A 14,317-nucleotide genomic window follows, 5' to 3' on the forward strand; every position below is an offset into this window, starting at 1 on the left:
CACTATGACACCACAACCACTCCTACACATACAAAATAAATAAACAAAACAAAAATCTTAAGCAGAGAGGGGTCTTTCTTACATTTGAAACAGGTCTTATGTGCCAAGGCTATCATGGAAGTCACGAGGTAGTTCAGCGTGACCCTGACAGTGCAATCATGCCATCCCCGCCTCAGCCTCCAGAGCCCCGAGATTACAAAGTTACACCACCATGCCCAACTCAGAACACAGGTTCTGGAAGCTGCCTGGATTTGACCCTAGCTCTGCCCACCTCACTCTGTGACACCAGGCTGGTGTTATGCCCCACCTGTACCTGTTGCCACATCCGTAATATGTGGTTGTGACATGCCTGCCCACGAGCATTTGTGTGTCGTGACTGAGGAGATAAGCAAGGTGACATTCTTAGCACAAGGCCTAATCTGTCGTGAGTCCAGATATGCACGGGGCGTTGTTATCGGTCAATGCAGCTGTCACACATATGGCTGGCTCACCCAGTATTTCAGCACCCCAGCCTGGGCACTCAGGAAAGAATGATAAAGGGTGGGGAGAAGGGAGTGAATGACTGAAGAGCCCCGGCCAGTCAGCAGAGAATGACCCAGACACACACAGAACACCAGAGAGGCCAAGAGCGAGCACTGCCAGCCAGCCTGCCTCCTCCAATCAGGTGCTCCACCTCTCTGTGGGCAAAACGGGACCCACTGTCACTGCCCGCCCCTAGAGCTGTCTCAGGGTCCTGCAGTTATCATGACCAATCACCACAAACCCAAGATGCTTTTAAAAATGCAAACTATTCTCTTAGAGTTGTGGAGGTTGGCACAGTCCACACTGAGCTTCCATGAGGTGTCAAGGTGACAGGCGAGATTACAGGCTCTAGAGCAGTGGTTCTCAACCTGTGGGTCGTGACCACTTGGAGGGGTCAAATGGCCTTTTCACATGGGTTAGAAAACACAGATATTTACCAGTGGCAAAATGACAGTTATGAAGTAGCAATGAAATCATTTTATGGTTAGGGGTCACCATGACATGAGGAACTGTATTAGAGGGTCACAGCATTCGGAGGGCTGGGAACCGCTGCTCTGGAGGATGGTCTGCTTCTTGAAGTGGCTCTCATTCCTTGGCTCAGGGCCCTTTCCTCCACCTCCCAAACCAGCAGCGTGGTATCTTCCCTTTTCTGACTTCCGGCCTCCCTCTTACGAGGACCCTGTGGTGACTGACATCAGGCCACCCAGAGGATCCAGGATCACCTCTCCATCTCCAGATCCCAGATGAGAGTCCCCTGGCCACTCATGGCACATGTTCATGGTTTCTGAGACTAGGATGTGGATGGCACCGGAGGAGCTGCTGCTACTCAGCCACCTTAGCTGTGTGAAGCAGACTGAGATATGTGTAGAGGGTTGTGTGAGCGTCAGGCCCATGTGAGCATGAGACGTTCCCCTCCTTTATGCTGGGCACTGGGGAAAGCAAGCTAACAAGGCTGAGTCTAACGGCTGTGGGAACCCAGGGACACCTTCAGACAAGGATCTCATACATGCCTCCAGCTAAGGCAAAGAAGCCGAGTAGCTTTGGCCCTGGACCCTCAAAGTGCCTGGGAACTAGAGGGCATTGATATAAAGACTGAGAGGCCTTAAACCAGAGGAAAAGGAAAGAGAACGGGCCAGGCATGGTGGTACAAGCCTTTAATTCCAGTTCTCTGGATACAGAAGCAAGTGATTATAAGTTCACGGCTGGCCTGGTCTACATGGAGAGTTCTAGGCCAGCCAGGGCTACCAGTGAGAAATTGTCTCAAAAAGGAAGAGGAAAAAATCAGTTCTCTCTCAATTAGCAAAACTGGCAAGGGGCACAGAGAGACCTTCAACAGGAAGAGAAGTCACACCCCAAAATCTTCCCACAAGAGACTCTACTGGGTGAAACTTGTATCTGTCAGGTCTCAGGCCCCACCCTTAGGTACAAAACCCAGAAAGCTGAATCAGGGGATTCAGGAACCATCAAGTGCAAGAGGACCCCAGGACCTCAGGACTCCCTGCGGCTGCAGGTGAAGTCTGAGGCTGTAGGGAAAATCCTGAGCATGTCCTCTACAGACTGAGGAATATGGCTGTCCTGACTGACCTGCCCACAAAGCTCCTGTGCTCCCCACACCGGAAGCTCAGAAGCACAGGCCCCACCCTCTCGATCCTAGTCCAGGGGGAGGATGGGTCTCCCAGGCCCTCCCATGAACAACTGCTGCCTGCCTCCCTGACTTCTCTTAGGCTATAGGCCCAGGTAAAGGACCCCAGGCAATTGGCACCATAGCATGCCTGGTCCAAATGAGCCCAGAAAAGGTAAGATAACACAGTGAGCCATGAGCCCAGACCCTGAACCACCAGCAAAGGCTGTGGCCAGGGGTGTTTGTGACAGAGGCCAAGCCGGCAGGAAAAGCAAACAGCACTAGAGAGGGTGGAGTCCAGGCACTATGCTCATCAGGCAGAAGTGTGGCCCATGTCCTGGAGAAACAGTGGATGTCGGCCATCCACAGTCCACATATCCTGCCACTACCGCGTGCTCAGGACTGCTCCTCTATCCCGACTCCCTTAGTTAACACTTACAGTGACAAGATCCAGAGGGAGAGAACAGGCTCCAAACAGGCTCTGGTGGACAGAACTGACTTCAAGGGGACAGTGTCAGGGCACACAGACCCAGTCCCGGACCTGCCATCAACTACCTCGGTGAGATAACTTTCTTCAGTTGCCTAAGCCTCAGCTATACATCTACAAAGTGGGTGTGATCAATGGTGCCTGAAGTGGAACACAGTAATGTGGCAGCTTAGTAAGTACAGCCACAGCAGCTGCAGTGGGGATGGCTGGGCAGCTCCAGCTCCCTCAAACCACTCACGTCCACGTTCCCTTCCCACTGGCCTCTGGCCTGGGCCACATCAGAGTCCTATTCGTTTCCATAGTGACACTGAGGTCTCCTTCCCAACCCACCTGGATCTTCCATCCCTCACCTCTTCAACAAGGATTGCCTTCCACTCTCCCCCGTGTTGGGGACTGAAGTAAGGCCTGGGCAGCAAACCACACTTAATCCCCCAAGAATGAGTCCCTGTCACCTGGGAGCTGACCAGCAGGTGAGAGACACACCCTACCACCTTCACAAGAGCTGGGGGAGAGGGACCAGGGCTTTCCCTCTGTTCTCATTGCAAGGGAAGGGGGCTCACCTAGAATCACATGCCAGGCTTTAGTGCCAGGCACCTCGGAGGCTTGCCAGGCAGGGTCTACAGGACATCACAGGAAGCAGGGAAATGACTCCCCCAGGAGCTCAGAGCTCACCTCTCAGCAGGTAACATTCCTAAAACATCAGACTGGAGCCAGGAAAGCCCTCCCACCAAACCCATAGCCTCAGCCCCTGCAGCAGGGGACACAGTGATGAGCTCCAGGGCCACTGGCCAAAGAGGCTTCAGTTCTATCCTCTTTTCAGAGACGTGTGTGTGTGTGCGTGCATGCGTGTGCATGTGTCTGTGTCTGTGTCTGTGTGTGTGTACAGATTACATACTTAGAGCCTTAGTAGATGAGTCTATTTTCCAGAGATGGAAAGATACCTGGGCCTCCAGCTTTGAGCCTGGTGTGTGGTAAACAGGGTCATTGTCACTATAAGCTACATTAATAACATTCGTGCCTGCTAACCAATGTGTCCCTGAGAAAGGGGATGCATTGCCAGGCAGCTGAGCATGCTGAAGCTTGCTCCAAGGGAGAGGTGACAGGTCACCTCGTCATCTACCACTGCATCCGCCTGCCATATGGTATGATGGCCTGGATATAAAATACCCTCCCCAAAGCACATGTTAAAGGACTGGTTCCTAGCTGATGGGACTTGGGGGTGCATACTTCATCAGTGGGTCAATCCACTGTCTTTGGTTTGGTTTTGGGAAAAATTCTCTAGCCCAAGCTGTCCTCAAACTCCTGTGTAGCCAAAGATGAACGGCGGATCTCTTGCCTCCACATCTGCAATCCAGAGTATTGGGTGTGCATGTCACTATGTCACTTATTGATGTGCTGGGGATCAAACCCAGGGCTTTGAGAAGGCTGGGCAAGCACATCTGAGCTAGATCCCAGCCTTAGTTAATCTTGACGAGTTCATACTGAATGGGCTCTTGAAGTGATGAGACCTGGGTGAATGAAGCTCACTCTCAAGTTTGCTCTTGGCTGCCATAATAGATAGGAACAGCTTTCCCCATACTGTACCTTCCTGTTATCATGCCCCTGTCTCAACACAGGCCTAGAAGCAACAGGCCCAGCACCTTGACCATGGACTGAGACCATCAGCCAAAATGAATCTTCCCTCCTTCAAATTGCTGGTCCTGGGGACTTCCTCACAGCAAGGGTGACGGATGGATGCATCTGAGCTGCCTGTCAACTCCTCATAACTATGCACCAGGCAGGTGACACTGACTCACTGTGCAGACAGGTCACTCAGACTGACATGGGGAGGGGCTGGTCTGGATGACAGCCAGTGCGTGAGCACAGATGGTCTAACCGTAGGGACACAGCCCTAGCAAAGGACACATCTGGAGTCACCAGCCATCTAGGTTAAGCACTGTGTCCCCGCACTCCTCACTCTGGGCTTTACTGCCTCCCCTTTGTGGATGGGGAAAGTGAGGATCAGGCACTGCAGGCCCTTGCTATTGAGGAGCAGAGCCACAATCTGAGACCGGCAGGGTGGCTCAGTGGGTAGTGTTACTTTGATGCCAAACCTAATGACCTGAGTTTGGTCCCCAGGACCCTCATGGTGGAGGAGAGAATTAACTCCCACTTGACCTGTGCACACACACACACTGTGGCATATACATGTCCAAACATTCACATACACACATACCACATACACACACAAATAAATAAATTATATATTGTTGAGGCAGTTTTTCTGTGTACCTCTGGCTCTTCTGGAATTCAGAGAGATCCGCCTGCCTCTGCCTCCCTCCCAAGTGTTGTAATTAAAAGCATGCACCAGCATGCCCAGCAAGTATAATTTTATAAAATGTCTCAATCTGAAGAAGGCAGAACCACTTCTTCCCCAGAAGAGCCCACCCCAGGCCATACTCCTGCCTAGCCACGCTCAGTGCTCCTGGCTCCTCTCTCTACCTGTAATTTCTGCCTCCTCACCTCCCCAGCTATGGATTGAGTGGCCAGGGAAGGAAAGAGTCCCTGTCACGGTTTGAATGAGATGGACCTCCGCGTGACAGTTAAAACTGTTCATCTGATAGAACCAAAATCACCTAGGAGACACATGACTAGGCCTGTCTCTAAGGAAGTTTCTCAGCTGGATTCATGGACGTGGGAAGACCCACTTTAACTGTGGGTAACACTATCCCAAGGCTGGGAGTTTAAATAAGAAAAGAGAAATCTGAGGGCGATGGTGGCGCACACCTTTAATCCCGGGAGGCAGAGGCGGAAGGATCTCTGTGAGTTCGAGGCCAGCCTGGTCTACAGAGCGAGATCCAGGACAGCCAGGGCTACACAGAGAAACCCTGTCTCAAAAGACCAAAATAAAGAAAGGAGGGAGGGGGAGAGAAGGAAGGGAAGGAGGGAGGGAGGGAGGGAGGGAGGAAGGAAGGGAGGGAAGAAGGGAGGGAGGGAGGGAGGAAGGGAGGGAGGGAGGGAGGGAGGGAGGGAGGAAGGGAGGGAAGAAGGGAGGGAGGGAGGGAGGGAGGGAGGGGGGAGGGAGGGAGGGAGGGAGGGAGGAAGGAAGGAAGGAAGGAAGGAAGGAAGGAAGGAAGGAAGGAAGAAAAGTAATCTGAGCAGCCGCATTCACTGTCCTCTGCTTCCTGGTTGCAGCTGTGACCTGCTGCCTCAGGCTGAGGCATGGGGAATGCAGAGCCTGCCCTCACTGGGAGCCTCCCCACTGCACAAGCCAGGGCTGAAGCCACATTCCAGGCACACTTTGGAGAGGTGGGCTCCCCTCCCCAGCCTTGTTTACACCTAATGCCACTGCTGGGTACGAATCATCATTCCACTGAGCTGATGGGGAACTGGACCTCAGAGAGGTTCCCAGACAAACCAAATGTACACAGCTGGTGGAGAGCTGAGCTTTAGAACTGGGTCCCGTGCCACCAAGAGAAGATGTTCAAGGCAACAGAGCAACTGTCCCCTAGGCTAGCTTGGAACAGGCGGCAGAGAGGCAGGACAGGGAGAGTGAGGCGTCTCTGAGCCATCCTGACCAGACCAGCCAAGAACTAGAAATACCAGCACGCACAGCCAGCTCCTGGGGTCACTGGGTCACTTAGCCTCAGCATGATGTCCAGCACAGACCTAAAATATGATCAGGCTGGGGTCATTAAGTCTGAGCTGAGGAGTCGTGTCCCCAGGACACAGTGGGTACACTGGGCAGGGGGCAGAGAGAAGGCACACCAGAAAGTGTTAGAAGAAGGCCGCTACCACAGTGCCAACCCTGAGCTCTGGCTCTGGGAAGGAGATGGAGTAAATAGGCAGCGAGGGGTATTCTTTCTTGTAACCCAAACCAATCCAGGAGAGCCCATCCATCTGCTCAGGGGCTGGCTTCTTAACCCAGACATTTGCCCCACCCTGCCCAGTCCTATATGAATTTACACTCATGCTTAGCAAGACCTCCTTTATAGCCCTTCCCATCATGCCCCAGACTCCTGGATATCCATCCCTATTCTATTTCATCCTATGTCTAAGACCCCTGACTGAAGCTCTCTGCAGTTTACTACCCTGGTGTACCATGGGGATTCCAGAGCAGACTCCCAGGCAATACAGAGGAACCATGCTGATCCTGTCCAAGCTAATCACAGAGGAGAGGTGTCCACATACCAAGCTTGCTCACCCACTCTAAGGCAGGCAGAAACCCTAGGGGTCCACCCACTCAACATGAGCAATGAATGTGACCTCCCTCCACGGAGGCCCTCCCTCCACTGCAAGGGCATCTATCCTGGAGACCTGGAGCCATCAGCCTAAGAATTAGCCTTCAACTCACCCAGGGAGACAAAGGTTTCCTCTGCTCGTATCAGGAGAGCCAAGATTTCAACTCAGGGCTCCAGATGCCTTTAGCCATCAATTAACCCCCCCAAGTGTGAACACACACACACACACACACACACAAACACACACACACACACATACACAAGCTTTATGTTACCATGAGCATAGAGGGACTGTGATGTCAAAATGGCTCAGCGGGTTAAGGCACTTGCAGGCAAGCCTGAGGATCTGAGTTCAATCCCCACAACTCACATGGTAGAAGAAGAGAACCCATTTCTGTAAGGGTCCTCTGACTTCCATTTGTGTGACATGACATGCAAACACATGCACACAAATATACATACACACTACATAAATTAATATAATAAAAAAATTTAAGTAGTCACCCTGCTTAGGTACACTGGCTCTAAGTTGAGCTAGGCACAGCAGAAAAAAAAAAATCAGTGGTCCAGTTTACAAAGGAGGAAAACAGAGTCCAGAGGAATTTTGGCTCCCATATGGCCCCTAAGTTAGTACTTGGGTGGGCTAAAACAAGGCCCCAGCATTCCAGCCCTTAGCCACTAGGCTATCCTGCTTCCTGGGAGCTCCCAGGCACAAAGCACAAGAGTCCCTAACAATAACCACAAAGGGAGAATGTAACCACAACTGTAATGTTAGCACTTAGGAGGCTGAGGCAGGAGGACTGCCATTAGTACAAATGGACCCTGTCTCAACCAAAAAAGAAAAAAAGAATTATTTTTAAATAGGGGCTAAGGATGTAACTCAGTTGGCAGAGTGCTTGCCTGGCATGCACACAGCCCTGGGCTCACTCCCCAGTACCTGGCATGGTGGCACATGCCTATAATCTCAGTAGAGACAAGAGAATCAAAAGTTTGTGGTCATCTTCACTGCACAGTGAGTTCAAAGTCACCCTGGACTATGTGAAAACTTATCTGCCCTCTCCCACAAAATAAAGCAAAATAAAAACTGGCCAGCCAGATGGCTCAGTCAGTAAGGGTCTTCGTTGCCAAGCCTGATGACCTAATCAATTAATTCCCCAGAACCTACACAGCAGAAGGGAAAGAACTGACTACCATTAGTTATCCCCTGACCTCCACACATGAACCATGGCACACGCACAGACGCGCGCACACACGCACTCACACACACACACACACACACACACACACACACACACAAATTTAATTTAAAAAGGACAATGGATTGGTATTAGCAGAGGTAGCCACAAAGAGGCTTAGTTCCCCTGGATAGCTCTGGGGGAGCAAGTCTCCTCTCAATTCCATTTTACGCAGGAACATAAAGATGCTGGAAGAGGGAATGGGGATTTAGCTCAGTGGTAGAGCGCTTGCCTAGCAAGCACAAGGCCCTGGGTTCGATCCTCAGCTCAGAAAAGAAAAAGAAAAGAAGATGTTAGGAGAGTCCAAGAGTCCACCGAGGCCTTGGGGTGGGACTGGGGCCAGGCCGGCTTCCTGCTTTGTAACAGGCTCCCAGGCAAAAGAAAAAAAAGAGGGGCCGCCATAACCTCAGCACTGACCTGGTCCAGGGGAAGGGTCTAACCACTGTCCCACCCTGCCCCACGCCCGCACTGCTCTCCTCCACTCTCTTCCCAAAGGGCAAAGCAAGGATGAGTTGTAAGCTCACTTACTCTGTCTGGGGCAGTACAGCGGCTGGGTCCAGGTCTGTGGGAAGAGCAAAAGGAGGCAGCCTGTCAGACAGAGGCTGGCCACAAGAGCTGAGCCTATTCCCACCCCCTTCTACCCCACCCCTCCCGCCCCTCAAGGAACCAGGGTGCCTGGAGGATCCCCTACCTTTCCCTAGGCCCCCACTCTATTGAGTAAGCTCCCTACCTGTCCTGCCCGCCTCACACCACCCCCACAGCCCAACCTCAGTCAGAACCAGCACCCTGCCTGCCAGGCTTCCACCAACCCCAGCTCAGGAAGTTCCTGCTGATCCAGTCCCCAGTGTCTCCCAGATGACAGACCTGAGCGCCCAGCAGCTGGCATTTACCGACAACATGACTGGGCCCTCCCACCCCCGGGGTGCTGGCTCCCCAAACAGACAGATGGGTTCTTTGGAGCTGTGGCTGGAAGGCTACATACAAGAGCTCAGGGCTTGTGTCCCCAGCAGAAACTCGGGCCAAACGATTCCATTTAGGCCCCGCCAGAGTGCAAGCCAGATGTTGTAGGAATGCTAGGAATCTCCTTTCCCAAGAGAAGCAGGACACAGCCTCTTCCCAGTGGCTGTCTTCCTGCTTACTGGAGACCCTGGGAGCCTAACATTCCCCACCAGTTCACTTCCTTGGTTGAGACTCCCAGAGACACCTCACCTGGGCCAGGGACAGGGTCGAAGCAGATCAGTGAGGGCTCTGTATCCCTCTCGGGGGCAAGGCCAGGAACAACCAGGTCTGTGCCGGTGTCCTCTCCATCATCACTGTCATCAAACTCAAAGGCTTCTCCGGAGTCCTCCTCCACCTCCGGGGAGGGGCCTGGGGCTCTGGGAGCCAGTGGATCTTCTGGAAGAGAGGAGGGGTGAGTGGGCTACTGAGTCTCAAAGGACCGGTCTGGAGGCTGGTTAACAGTTCCGGAGACTAGGCTAATGCTGCTGAAGCCAGAGGGGCCTACTGTGATCCCAAAGCAACTTGGGTACTGGGTCAGGTCTCTGAGCAGAGGACAGCAGAGGCGTTCTTTGACCATCTCTCCTCTCAGTCTGTTGAGACAAGACCTCGCTCTGAGCCCAGGCTGGCCTGGGACTCACTCTGCAGCCCAGGCTGGCCTGGGACTCACTCTGTAGCCCAGGCTGGCCTGGGACTCACAGAGATCCGCCTGCCTCTGTCTCCCAAGTGCTGGGGTTACAGGCGTGCGCCACCGCGCCCGGCCGAGTTCCCAGTCCTTTCGAATGTACATGTGAACGCACCTGTTTCTGTGTGCTTGCATGCCGGTGCTAGGGGCAAGTGAGAGCAAGCAGGCTCTTCATCCCACATGAATGGCACGCTTTGAGTGGAAGGCAGATAGAGGACACCCAGGTGCTGGGGCAGGGCTGGCTGGAGCAAGGTGTGAGGCCTGAGTTCCCAGTACTGAGGTCTCCAGCAGGGCCTCGCTTCCTGCTTCTCCCCTCTTGGTGTGTTCTTGGTTCCCCCACCCCATTCTTCACAGCCCAGCTCAGAGGTCTCCCTAAGCTCACTGTGGGTGCCTCCTTCTGGCCCCGCCTTTTGCTTACCTCACCCCTGTCTTACATGGCCAGCACCGGCTTATTCTGTATAACGTGCAATCCCCACCAGATACGGATCCCAAACACCTTAGCTGACTCTGTCCTTTACAGTCAGTGCCTGACTGGTCCAGGCTGGGGCTCTGCAGCTTTTGTCTAAGTACTGAAGGACTGGGTTTTCTGTCCAACGGAACACCGTGAGCACTCCTGACTCTGAGGGTCCTCCCTCGGCAGTACTACATAGCTGCGAGCCAAATCTTACGCCTGAGAGTCCATGTCACTCAACATCTCTGCACCTTAGTTTCCCGCTCTGTACAAGGGAAAAGAAGAGTACCCCCTAAGGCTGGCTGCAGGGACTCAAACATTTCTCAGCTCAGTGTAACTGGCACAGTCAATGTCAACACTACCACAGCATCCTTCCCACTGCAGGACAGTGGCTCCTTTCAGTTATGACACCCCAAAGTGTCTCCAAACATGACTGTGTGTTCCCCAGGGAGCAAGCCTCTCCTAGTGAGGAGTTTCTGGGGCAGATGTGGCCACCAACTTGAATGACAGATTGTGGAGCCTGCCTGAGCCCCCTGAGGACATGAGTGGTAGAGGACAGAGCAGAAAGCAGGGTAGAGGGGACTGCAGATGAATGCATGGGCGGCCACCCCCAATTCCAATAGTCTCTCCTGCCCAGAAGACTCGATTCTTCCCCATGGTGGGCCCAGGCATGACACTCAGGCATACATGTAGATGGAGACCAGCTCTCCTACCAGATGCGGCGGCTCACACCTGTCATCCCTTGGGAAGCTGAGGCAAGAGGACTACAGATTTGAAGTCAGCCTGGGCTACAGAATAAGATCCTGTCTCAAAGAAAAAAAAAAGGAAGGAAGAAAGGAAAGAAGGGAGGGAGGGAGGGAGGAAGAAGGAAAGGAAAGGAAAGGAAAAAGGAAAGGAAAGGAAAAAGGAAAGGAAAGGAAAAAGGAAAGGAAAGGAAAAAGGAAAGGAAAAGGAAAGGAAAGGAAAAGGAAAGGAAAGGAAAGGAAAGGAAAGGAAAGGAAAGGAAAGGAAAGGAAAGGAAAGGAAAGGAAAGGAAAGGAAAGGAAAGGAAAGGAAAGGAAAGCTGGAGCTAGAGAGGTGATGTTCAGCAGGTAAGAACACTTACCGAGGACCTGAATTCTATTCCCAGCACTCACAACCACCTGGATCCAGCTCCAGGAGACCCAATGGCTCCTCTGGCTTCCAAGGACACAGACATAGGCACACACACACACACATACACAGAAAAATAGTCTTTTTTGAAAAAAAAAAAAAAAAAAACCACAGTGGGGCCAGAAAGATGACTTGGGAAAGAGTAGCGGCACATGGGGTCCAATGATGGCAACCTGGTGACTTCCTTTCCATCCCAGAACCCACATAAAGGAAGAAGAGGCCCAACTCTGAAAAGCTCTCCTCAGACCTCCACAGGCATATTGTTGCACATACATACACTAATAATAATTTTTTTTAATCAGATATAGGGGCTGGAGAGATGGCTCAGAGGTTAAAAGCACTGGCTGCTCTTCCAGAGGACCTTGGGTTCCCCAGCTCCCACATAGCAGCTCACAACTTTCTGTAACTCCAGTTACAGGGGATCTGAAACCTTCATACCAAATAAAATAAAAATGCACATATAATAAAAAAAATTGGGGGTTTGGGGATTTAGCTCAGTGGTAGAGCGCTTGCCTAGCAAGTGCAAGGCCCAGGGATCGATCCTCAGCTTAAAAAAAAAAAAAAAAAAAAAAAAAAAAATTAAAAGAAAAGAAATTAGATATCATAGCCAGTCGGTGGTGGCACACGCCTTTAATCCCAGCACTCAGGAGGCAGAGGCAGGTGGATCTCTGTGAATCTGAGGCCAACCTGGTCTACAGAGTAGAGCTATACAGAAAAACCCTGTCTTGAAAAAGAAAAGAAAACCACATTTGGTGGTACAATATCAAATACAATCCACTTGGTATTGGGTTGGTAATTTTGGACATTTTAAAGCTTTATATTAACAAAATAAGATTAGGCACAATTTTTTAAATTGTTTGTGTGTGTGTGTGTGTGTGTGTGTGTGTGTGTGTGTGTGTGTAGATGCTCAAGTGCCAGGGTGCTCCTTTGGAAGCCAGAGGACAACTCGTGGGAGTTGGTTCTCCCCTTAAGCCAGGTGGGTCCTCAGGATCAAACTCAGGTCATTAGGCTTGGCAGCAAGCGCTTCTACCCACCAGCTGAGCCAACTCACCAGCCCACATCAAGTACAATTTTTGTTCTGTTTTTGACAGTTGTGTTAATTATACATACAGTGTGTATATACAGTCTGTGCATACATGGAGAATGTGCACATGTATGAACACATGTGTGTGTGTGTGTGTGTGTGTGTGTGTGTGTGTGTCTGTGTGTGTGTCTGTGTGTGTGTCTGTGTGTGTGTCTGTGTGTGTCTGTGTCTGCTCTCTCCCTTTTCTCTACTCCAGCCACACTGGTCTTCTTACTGTACAAGAATGTGGTAAGTAGCTCCTGCCTCAGGACCTATGCACTGGCTTCTCCAGGGCCTAAGATGTTCTTTCCCATCTGTCTTCTCCTGCTCCTCCTCAGGCTGCCATGGAGAGCCTGGGACAAGCTCTCATGTAACCCAAGCTAGCTAGTCTCAAATTCACTATGTAACCTAGGATGACCTTGAACTTCTGATCCTCCTGCCTCCACCACACTGTGGTGGGAGAGAGTGCTGGGAATAGAGACAGGCACCACCACACGCAGCTCTCAAAATAATTTTTCAGTCCCAGAGTAAATGACCACAGAGTCTCTGCCTGCTACGTGGGGAAGGGACAAGACAGACCCACCCTGCTTCCTGGATGCCTAGCCTCTCAGTGCCCTCCATCTTCACTCTGACGGGTCTCTGCACATGTGTCAACACAGTGTCTAAGGTCTTAAGGCTCCACTCAGTCCTGACATCAGCTGTAGGGTGAGTGTGGAGATACCTGACCATCAAGCTTTGCTTGGCTTCCGCTATCAAAAATGGGGTCACAGGGCTACCTGGCTCCTGGGGCTGATGAGGAAAGACGGGTTAGCATTGAGCCCCTGGTGTAAGGGCTGAGCTCAGTCACTACCAGCTATTTGCACAACAATGATGCCAGGTATATTACTGTCATTTATCACATCATGTTCTCCTAACTCTATCACGGTTATTACTATTATTACAGCCCTGTCCATGTCCCTGGCTAACATGTGCCGTCACTTCCAACTCACAGGCCAGCCCCCGTCACACTGACTCCCCCGGGGAGGACTGGGGGCTCAGGTCACTTCTGTACTTCCTTCCTTGAAGAGTACAAATAGCTCCGGCTAGTCTCGTCTGTATCACCATGAATTCAACCAGCTGCTCCTGGCAGTCCTGAGTCAGAGATTGTGGGGAAGTTAAGACATTGGCTGAGGTGTCAGAGGTCACCGAGGACCCTGGGTGGGGAAGAAAGAGAGACAGGGCCATGCCCAAAGAGGAGGCAGCCAGTGCTTATCAAGCCCTAGGCAAGGACCTACCTAGCATGAGGCTACCCTGGGAGAGGCAGAGGATGAAGAAACATGACTGCTTGGATGGGGAGTGGATGCTGCCCACCGGGGCAGCAGGAGTCAGTGACCAAAAGCAAGTGCTGCCCCCTAGCACACCGCAGACATGAGCCACAGGGTGGGTCAGCATGGGCCAGGTATCTGAGGACATCCCTTCCCCAGGAACTGAAAACTAGACACAGACACGGACCAGTCCAACGGGTGACAAGGAGCCCGGAGCCAGCTGTCAGTCAAAACCTTAGAACAGAGGCTCCGGACAGGTCCGTCCTGTTTTCATTCTTACTTCCCAAACGACCTTCTTGCAGGATAGAAGAGCTGGGGGCCCAGTGGCAGGAGCCAGAGGGACCCGAGGACCTTGGCACAGCAAAGATCCCCTCCCCTCTTCGCCTGTAATGGGTAACAGTTCCACATCTGACCTTGAAGTACCAGCCCCTAGGGCGTGGCCTCAGGGGCTAGCTTAAGCTGCGGGGCACATACGCCTGGCCACCTCTTTCCCTCTTGGGCTTGGATGGTGCAGACTGACTCAGGCGGCAGGAGCATCATGGGACTGGACATCAGCCTTCCAGGACTCCGCAACAATTTGC

General features: G+C 52.1%; 1 protein-coding gene across 1 annotated transcript in view; it reads right to left on the reverse strand.

Moving 5' to 3' along the window:
* Positions 1 to 14,317, reverse strand: part of Arhgef10l (Rho guanine nucleotide exchange factor 10 like) — a 129,686-nt gene that overhangs the window by 75,152 nt on the left and 40,217 nt on the right. Inside the window, exons 3-4 of the mRNA XM_036178627.1 lie at positions 9,295 to 9,480; positions 8,614 to 8,647 (exon numbers count right to left, since the gene is read on the reverse strand). Coding sequence (XP_036034520.1) covers positions 8,614 to 8,647; positions 9,295 to 9,480 — 220 coding nt within the window. The remainder of the gene's footprint in view (positions 1 to 8,613; positions 8,648 to 9,294; positions 9,481 to 14,317) is intronic.

Source organism: Onychomys torridus, chromosome 2 (assembly GCF_903995425.1).
Source record: "Onychomys torridus chromosome 2, mOncTor1.1, whole genome shotgun sequence".
Lineage (NCBI taxonomy): Eukaryota > Metazoa > Chordata > Mammalia > Rodentia > Cricetidae > Onychomys > Onychomys torridus.